Here is a 9397-nt window from a genome sequence, read left to right as displayed (position 1 = left end):
CTTGCTCATGGTGGTTCTAAATTCCTTTATCAAGCATCATCCCAACTAAAATTCTGGGTAGCAAGGCTTGCAGACTCCTGCAACCCATTGCAACACTTTCAAATCTGCAAAATACTCATATGGGTTTAGTTTGTTTATTTGTCTTGTGTTTGGCTTTTTAAAAAATTTATTTATTTATTTATTTTTATTAGATATTTTCTTTATATACATTTCAAATGCTATCCCGAAAATTCCCTATACCCTTGTCCACCCTGCTTCCCTACCCATCCACTCCCACTTCTTGGCCCTGGCATTCTCCTGTATTGGGACATATAAAGTTTGCAATACCAAGGGGCCTCTCTTCCCAGTGATGGCCAACTAGGCCATCTTCTGCTACATATGCAGCTAGAGATATGAGCTCTGAGGGTACTGGTTAGTTCATATTGTTGCAGGGGTTGCAGGCTCCTTCAGATCCTTGGGTGCTTACTCTAGCTTCTCCATTGGGGGCCCTGTGTTCCATCTTATAGATGACTGTGAGCATCCACTTTTTTTTTTTTTTTTTTTTTTTGAGACAGGGTTTCTCTGTATAGCCCTGGCTGTCCTGGAACTCACTTTGTAGACCAGGCTGGCCTTGAACTCAGAAATCCACCTGCCTCTGCCTCCCGAGTGCTGGGATTAAAGGCGTGCTCCACCATGCCGGGCTGAGCATCCACTTCTGTATTTTCCAGGCATAGCCTCATATGAGCCAGCTATAACAGGGTCCTTTCAGCAAAATCTTTCTGGCATATGCAATAGTGTCTGGGTTTGGTGGCTGCTTATGCAGTGGATCCCCGAGTGGGGTAGTCTCTGGATAGTCCATTCTTTTGTCTTAGCTCTAAACTTTGTCTCTGTAATTCCTTTCATGGATATTTTGTTCCCTATTCTAAGGAGGAACGAAGTATCCACCCATTGGTTTTCCCTCTTCTTGATTTTCTTGTGTTTTGCAAATTGTATCTTGGGTGTTCTATGTTTCTGGGCTAATATCCACTTATCAGTGAGTGCATATCAAGTGACTTCTTTTGTGATTGGGTTACCTCACTGTAGTCAGGGTTCTCTAGAGTCACAGAACTTATGGATAGTCTCTATATAGTAAAAGAATTTATTGATGATTTACAGTCGGCAGCCCAATTCCCAACAATGGTTCAGTCGCAGCTGTGAATGGAAGTCAAAGGATCTAGCAGTTACTCAGTCTTACACAGCAAGCAGGCAAAGGAGCAAGAGCAAGACTCCCTTCTTCCAATGCCCTTATATTGTCTTCAGCAGAAGGTGTAGCCCAGATTAAAGGTGTGTTCCACCACACCTTTAATCCCAGATGAAAGGTGTAGCCCAGATTAAACCTGTGTTCCTTAAACTCGGAGATTTAATCTTCTGGAATCCATAGCCACTATGGCTCAAGATCTCCATAACAAGATCCAGATAAGGATCTCCAAGCCTCCAGATAAGGGTCACTGGTGAGCCTTCCAATTCTGGATTGTAGTTCATTCCAAATATAGTCACATTGACAACCAGGAATAGCACTACACTCACTAAGGATGATATCCTCAGGATATATCCATTTGTCCAAGAATTTCATAAATCCATTGTTTTCAATGGCTGAATAGTATTCCATTGTGTAAATGTACCACATGTTCTGTATCCATTCTTCTGTTGAGGGACATCTGGGTTCTTTCCAGCTTCTGGCTATTATAAATAAGGCTGCTATGAACATAGTGGAACATGTGTTCTTATTACCAGTTGGAACTTCTTCTAGGTATATGCCCAGGAGAGGTATTGCTGGATCTTCCAGTAGTATTATGTCAAATTTTTTGAGGATTGTATTTGGCCTTTAATTGTTGCCTTTGTTGTTCTGGGACAAAACTTCACTATTTAATCTTTGGTTTGAGTATCTAACCTAGAACTCAATACACACTCAAGTACATGCTCACAGTAATGAACACACAAACAAATACATAAACACAGACATTAAAACCACACACACTATAATATATCCATACATAAACAACTATATGTAGACACACACACAAGAAGATTCAATAATGCTCAGCATGGTGGAGCACGCCATTAATCCCAGCACTCGGGAGGCAGAGGTAGGTGGATTTCTGAGTTCCAGGACAGCCTGGTCTACAAAGTGAGTTCCAGGACAGAAAGGGCTATTCAGAGAAACCCTGTTTTGAAAAAAACCAAACCAAATCAAACCAAAACAAAACAAAGATTCAATCATGCAAACAGTGAAATCCAGCATTTCCAGATCAGTATTTTTGATTTCAAAAAAGGAAGGTCTGATTCAATTAATCAACCATTGGAAAAATGAATCTTTTAGAGGATTAAGTGGGTGGAGATTCAGTGGACCAATGAGAAAAAAGGATGTGGAAGGCGGAGCCACATGGGGATGGGGAAGGAGGAAGGTACTATAAAAGAGTCAGAGCATGCCAAGGAGGATGTCAGAGTCCTGAACCTTGGAGTCACTGTGTGGACCTGCTGGGAGTAGGAGCCTTGTAGCCACTGTCGATATCAGGTAAGAATTTTCTCTCCATATGGAGGCTCTTGCATGCTGGGCTAGCCTTACCACCATCCAGGTAAAACTTCTTTCTAATTTACAATGTTCAGACATGATAGACTTCAGTTTTAATGAGAAATGGGATTACATGTGAATTTCTGCGGTTTTAAAGCTAGGAACAAGCTTGGCTTGAACTTTCTAGCCTTCTGGTTCCATCCAGTTTTCTAGATATAATCTGGAATTTCAGGTAGAATCTTCTTTATAATTTAATCCTTCTGAAGTCTCTTAAATTATGTTTCACTGATTATGGTTTTGCAATTGCATGAACTGGCGATTCTTCTTACCTATATCTTACAAATTGTGCTGGGGGAAGCCTTCAGGCACACAAGGCCAAAGTTCTAGCTATTGGCTTGTGTCCCTGAAGCCACATCTGACCCAGGAACCAAGGCTTTAGGCATGTAGTTGCTTCAGTCTTATCCAGGTGATTAGACATTGTATAAGATATGTCTATATCTCATATATGTATGTATATATAAATCTAGGAAAAATGTATAGAGTAGCCACACCTCAAAACTAGAATGAATGCACTGTGCACACATAGCAAAATCAAGGCAAGCCTTGGCTACAAGAAGACACCTCACTTCTACATGAAATTAAACAAAATGAAATAGATGACCTGAAATTATTGCAGAATGGTAGAGCACTTGTGTAGTGGAAACAAACCCCAATACAGGATCACTTCAATGAAGACATTTAAAATCCAATTTCACCTGATTTTCCCCAACCTGAACTAGCATGAAGTATACTTTGTATATTAGACTGGTCTGAAATCCTCCCAGCTCTTCTTCTAAAGAGTTTAAATTATGTATTCTAATAGGCTTGTGTGGGATTTATGCAGAGTTCTAAATGCATAGTGCCCAGGCAAGCATACTAGAAAAACAACAACAATAACAGAAAACACCAAAAACCCAAGACTGCTAATCACAGGCCAGAGTATGGTGTGTGGGAGCAAACCTCAGCTACATAATGTCTTCCATTCAGGATTATAAGGAGAGCCAACTCCCCAGAACCCCCTTTCTCAGGCAATACCATATTTTAAAGTACAAACAAAAAATTAGACGTATTGATAAATATATTGTCTCATCTCTTTCTTTGTCTGGACCCAACCTTCTAATGGGAAACTCCCCTCTCTTTAGCCTATGTACACTTGGCTTCTCCTTTAAGTCTCACATGAGCAGTTGCTTTCATACAGTAGCATGGCATTCCAAATGCTTTGGGGAAAGTCACACGTTTTACTTAGGTTTGGCATTTTAGATGTGGTCTGAGGGTATAGCCAGGTGTCCATGAATTTTACCTAATTTCCCCAAATCAATATAATATAGCCTAGTTTGCTCACACGAGCCTTCAAAGAGTTAAGTAATACATACAGACAAGCATCTCAAAGGTTCTCCTTAGCCCTTCTCAGGAGGGATCAATCTGTTGAAAGGATAACAAGGCTGGTTGGGTTTGTGACATCAGCACTATATTTTCTAACGGGCCTGCAAAGTTGTTCAGTGTCTTTTACCTCTAACAAGACTCTGGCCACACTGTATGCTCCTGAATAACTCTTCTGAGTAAGCTTGTGATTATAAGGAGCAAGGGTTGGGATCCCGTGGGACAATGGTTATCTTTTTCCACTGTGGGTGCTTAAAGGAGAATCTCCATGCTATGAGTGAACTTTTGGCTTGGAGACCACAAGATTGGATAGTTGGGCAGACTGAGTTCTCCATTATTGCCAAAGCATGGGCTCTGGCCTTCCGGTTCCTGCGATGGTGAGACATAGAAATTTCTAAAAATTAGCCTGAAATTATGTCTGCTAAATGCTTCACCAGGTTACTTCTGACTGCATATCTGTCACGATGAGCACCTACAACCCTCCCACACTCCTGCAGCTGGCACTGGAGGGGGTGCTGAGGAAGGATTCCATAGACTTCTCTGATCTGGAGGACCTGCCCATCACACTCTTCCCACCACTCTTCATAAAGGCCTTCAATAGCAGACACACAGAGATAATAAAGAAAATGGTGGTCACCTGGCCCTTTCCCTGCCTCCCTGTGGGGGCACTGCTTAAAACCGCTGATGTGGAGATGCTGCAAGCTGTGCTGGATGGCATAGATATACTGCTGTCACAGAATGTTAGTCTCAGGTAAGCAAGGCCCACGGAGGCTAGAAGGGGAATCATAGGGTAAGACACACATGAGTGCAGGAAGAATGGGGTCAAACAGGACAGAGGCTAATGATGTCATCGACATGCAGGTCTATAGAATTATTATTCAAGTTGAAAGCTGATCTAGAAGACAGTCATAGATCAAGATGGCTCAGAGTACAAGTAGCCATGGTAGGATGAGCTTTTATGTGGCTTTCCTACAGATACTAGATATGGAAGAGACACAAGCCAAGAGCAACTGAATGGAGGGAAGCGGGGCATGTCTCCAGATGCAGTTCATGCAGTGTCCTTGCCTGCCTGGTGTGAGGTGCTATGATGGAGCTGACATTAGACAAGTGGGATCCAAGCTGACTCCATGTTGGTTCCTGTTTTACATTATGAAACTTCACCTTTTTTTTTCCCTCACAGAAGAAGGAAGCTTCAAGTCGTGGATATGAGAGATGTGCACCAGGATTTCTGGGATGTATGGACTGGAAAAAACGATGGAGTCCACTCAGCAGAGAAAGGGAGAAAGGAACAAATTTCAAAGCACATTCCTAAATATGCACTGAGGAGGCGTTTGAAGGTGGTCACTGAACTGAGCCTCTTCTTTTTACTGAACAAATGCCAAACATGCTTTCTACAATGGGCCCAGCAGAGAAAAGAGTCTGTGAGGCTATGCTGTCTGAAGATGAAGATTTTTGCCTTCCCAGTGGAGAATATTAGAAGGATCTTGAACATTTTTCAGCCAACCTATATTGAGGAATTGGAAATATACACAAATCAGGTCCTATCCTTTCTAAGTGGGTTTGCCCCTTGCTTTGGCCAGATGAGAAATCTTCTCAGATTCCATCTATGTCAAATGTACTTGATGTCAGGTAGTGGTGTGTATAGATTTGCAGAGGTAAGAAAAGGTGCTGCCAAATTCCTTTCTCAATTCTCCAAACTCAAGTGTCTCCAGCATCTCTCCATGAATGGTGTCTACTTTCCCAGGGACCACATGAAACACTTGTTCAGGTAAGGAAAGATTGGGACCTGTTTCTGCTATGGCAATAAACCTTTGCCTTTACTTCAAGCACTAATGGGGATCTAAGGCATGCCAGTCATAGAGTATGTTACAATGATGGACTTCTTACACTATCAAACTGTGGATTGTTTCCTTCTTAATGGAGTTCACTTGATTCAATCCCCACTCTTTTAATAGAATCTGAACTGGGGTAGGGGATATTGAGAGAGCTGCCTTGCAAGCATGTCCATTGTCTGGGTCAGACGAATTAAATGTGCTTTGCAAAATTCTCTCTCAGATCCAGGCAAAAGTGATACAAGGAAACAGGACAGAGCAGAGGGCCCTGATAAGGGGAGGCTCCACACCTGCCCTCTACAAACATAGATGAGACCAGGAACCAGTTTGTTCCTCTATTGGAGTCAGTCAGCCTTTCATTTCCCCTAAAGGAAAGGGTTGTGTGAACACAAGTTGGGACTAAGTAGATGGGAAATCAGCAACTCTGGGTGGGGGTCATCAGTGTAAATGGTGAAACATTGCAATCATAAATAAAGATAGTGGAGACAGCAGGAACATGGATAAACTCTGCAGGTCACAGGCCAAGATGTTGCCAGAACATGTCTATGCTAGATCTTTCTAGTTATGCTCTCCTGGCATGATGGGGCAAGCTCTAGTTCTCTGACAGAGTGAGGAAGGAGAGTTGCATATCTATGGTATAAGCCAACCTGATATGATTGTAATATACATCAGTAGACAATGTTAAGAATAGATACCAACATGCTGTATCCCCAAGGTGGACTTTCAAGATAAGCATAGACTGACACTACATATGTAGCTTCTCTGTGTCATTGTCAATCTTACTAGTGTCCTCCAGGACCATGAGCCAGAACCAATTTCTTGTTCTTTTTCTAGATGCCTGAATAGCCCCTTGGAGTCCTTGTCTATGAATATCTGCCAACTCTCAAAGTCAAAAGTCAAGCACATGTCAGACTGTCAGAGCCTCTATCAATTGAAACACCTGCAGTTCTTTGGTGTAGAGTTTCCCAAGTCAGGTTTCAAGAGTCTCCAAATTCTCCTAAAGAATGTATCTGAAACTCTGCAGACCCTGAAGTTTGACCACTGCAAGATGAATGACTCTCAACTCAAAGTCCTCTTGCCTGCCCTGAGCCAGTGCTCACAGCTCACCGTGGTCAATTTCTGTGACAATGACTTCTCCAATCTTGTGCTGAAAGACCTTCTGAAATGCATGGCCAATCTAAGTAAGTTGTGTGAGGAGCAGTACCCTGCCCCTCTAGAGTGCTATGATCACCTGCATAATGTTGTGGTAGAGCAATTTGTCCAACTGTGTCCTAAGCTCATGGATATACTTATGGCCAAAAGGCAGCCCAAGACAATCACCTTTGCTACAGACACCTGCTCGCATTGTTTGAGGCGCTGCATCTATGACAGGAAGACTAGCCTTTGCCATTGTTGGCAGCAAATAGAAGTTTGATTCTGGATGCTGGGAAATGAAACCTGACCACCTTCCAGTTCAATTCAGCCACAGAAAGTTAGAGACAAAATAACAGGTTTGTCATGCCTCAGACCCACTGGAGATTCCTAGTCTTACTTTGCTGACAACATTCTATTATTGTTGTTGTTATATTTATTTATTTCAAATCCAGCCTTGACCTGCATCCCAGTCCCTCCTGTCACAAAAAAGATCTGCAGATGCAAAAATGGAGAAAAGGCTACCAGTGTTCTTTAAGACATAGAGTAACTTTGGCAGTGAAGTCCTCTATGGAGGGAATTCCCTCTCCTGCATCTTTTGGTTCATTGCATCTAGATACAGCTTCACAAGAAAAGTTTTTCTACAGCCTCGTAGCTCAGCCTCTGCAACTCAGCACTGCTCTGTTACAAACACACACACACACACCATGTTTTAGGTTGTGTTGTCCAGATGGTACCAGCCTATAGAGCAAACTCATTTTCTATTAATACTCTACTGAGTATTTGTCTATCAGGTGTGTACCCTATCTCAAAATTCGGTACCTTAGGGCAGGAGATGTGGCCCAACAGAATAGAATATGTGCTAAACTCTTAGACCACTTAGAATTCTTTCCTGGTACCAACATGTAGGCTCTCATCCATCTAGCTCTGTGTAATTCCATGTCCATTCCATCCTATGATCACTTCTGACCTCCTATGTATGTGAGGCTCATAAGTGCATGCAAGCAAAACGTACAATTCACACAGAGAATTACAGACCTGCGGGATGCAGTTCAGACATCATTCTCAGATCAGGTATGACCCTACTAGCTTCCCCACATCAAGCACCCAATAATCTTTAATGTAGAAGGAAAACTCACCCTTATAGTCACAACACCTCTCCATCCTTCCTCACCTGAGAAACTCTGAAACATGGTGTCTTTGAAAGCAGACACTGTTCCCTAGTGCCTCAGCTAACCCAAGCACAGAAACAGACAAGAGCTGAGACGCCTGAAAGGCTTTTGCTTTCCTCAACAGAAGAAAACAAAGCCAAATGATGTTTTCACCATCAATTACAGCGTGTGCGTAGTCTCAGACGATCATCTTACAGATATTGAACAATTTGTTTCTCATTGTGCTGAGAGCTGAAAATATAGTTCTGCAAAGCAGGTTGAGTAACTTCAGCACAGAGGGGCTTATGCAGGGCAATGAATAGCTCAAGCTGACCTCATATACAATGCAAATTAGAGATCAACTTGGGCTACATGACAACTTGTGTGAAAGATAAAATAAAATAAATGTGTGCATATGTGTTCTCCTATCCGGCCCTCATGAATTGAAATGGCAATTTATTTGCTTTCATTAATATGGTTCATTGTATCCTTTGTTTTTTTTGTTTTGTTTTGTTTTTGTTATGTTTTCAAATGGATTTTTAATCTGTGGTCCATGGCAATTCTTTTACCTCAGTTTCTGTAGTGCTAGTATCCCAGATACCAGTAGAAATGAACAATATAGATTTTTTCCCCATTTTTGTAAGTTCTATCTATCTTTGGTTGGCTTTGAAGTGAATAGGTTGACCAGGCTGGCCTTCATGTCACTGTTCTTCCTGTATTTGTATCAGGAATCTTGGGACTCAAGCCACTTCTAAACAGTTCCTGCACTGATTTTACATACATATTCTAAGAGTCCTTATTTCTCATGAGACTTTCATGATTCAAGTGTCAGCTGACTCCAGCTCACAGTTCCTGGGAACATCCCTGAGTGTGAAGCAGAGACTCTGGGTGGCCTAAACCATGAAATAGGGATGTGCAGGAACAAAGGCCCTATTGCCTCTCACCACCAATTTGGAGAGCCTTGTCCTACACTTGAAACTTGACCATAATCATTCTCCAGGTCAGGTATTTACCACAGCTCTCTAGCCTTGGTTCATGACTCCCTTGTTTGATGTCAGTTTCTCAAGCTCTTGTGCTGAGCTGATCCCATCTGGAACACTCTGTACCTTCTGGGGAAAGCACAACTGTGTTCCTCTCCCTCTTTGCAAGGACAGTTGTAGGGGCCAGCCCTGGCTCTTCTTTCTTTCATGGTTCTTTCTTAAAGTGACACATATGGGCTAAAGTATCCACAGGGGTTTGATATTTAGGGTTGCTGGATAATAAATAATATAAGCAATAAAGTGTTTACCTTTCTGTTGCCCTGGCTGTCCTGGAACTCACTCTGTAGACCAGGC

At 42.2% G+C, this 9397-nt stretch overlaps 1 protein-coding gene across 1 annotated transcript; it reads left to right on the top strand.

Moving 5' to 3' along the window:
• The first annotated feature begins 4413 nt into the window (after positions 1-4413).
• On the top strand, positions 4414-7195 carry LOC110292075 (PRAME family member 12-like). The gene is made up of 3 exons (XM_021159197.2): positions 4414-4700; positions 5133-5717; positions 6616-7195. Exons 1-3 carry the CDS (start codon positions 4414-4416, stop codon positions 7193-7195), a joined length of 1452 nt encoding a protein of 483 aa, XP_021014856.2.
• The last annotated feature ends 2202 nt before the right edge of the window (positions 7196-9397 follow it).

This window comes from Mus caroli, unplaced genomic scaffold (assembly GCF_978045245.1).
Source record: "Mus caroli unplaced genomic scaffold, Mus_caroli_1 scaffold_6, whole genome shotgun sequence".
Lineage (NCBI taxonomy): Eukaryota > Metazoa > Chordata > Mammalia > Rodentia > Muridae > Mus > Mus caroli.
The sequence above is the reverse complement of the archived record's forward strand: the minus strand, read 5'-3'. Positions and strand labels throughout refer to the sequence as shown.

What these genes read in the sequence shown, in the direction of transcription:
- LOC110292075 (XM_021159197.2), top strand. Translation starts at nt 4,414, where the DNA reads ATGAGCACCTACAACCCTCCCACACTCCTGCAGCTGGCACTGGAGGGG. An exon ending in TCACAGAATGTTAGTCTCAG is followed by an intron (nt 4,701 to 5,132) that starts GTAAGCAAGGCC and finishes CCCTCACAGAAG; the next exon opens with AAGGAAGCTTCAAGTCGTGG. An exon ending in CACATGAAACACTTGTTCAG is followed by an intron (nt 5,718 to 6,615) that starts GTAAGGAAAGAT and finishes TTCTTTTTCTAG; the next exon opens with ATGCCTGAATAGCCCCTTGG.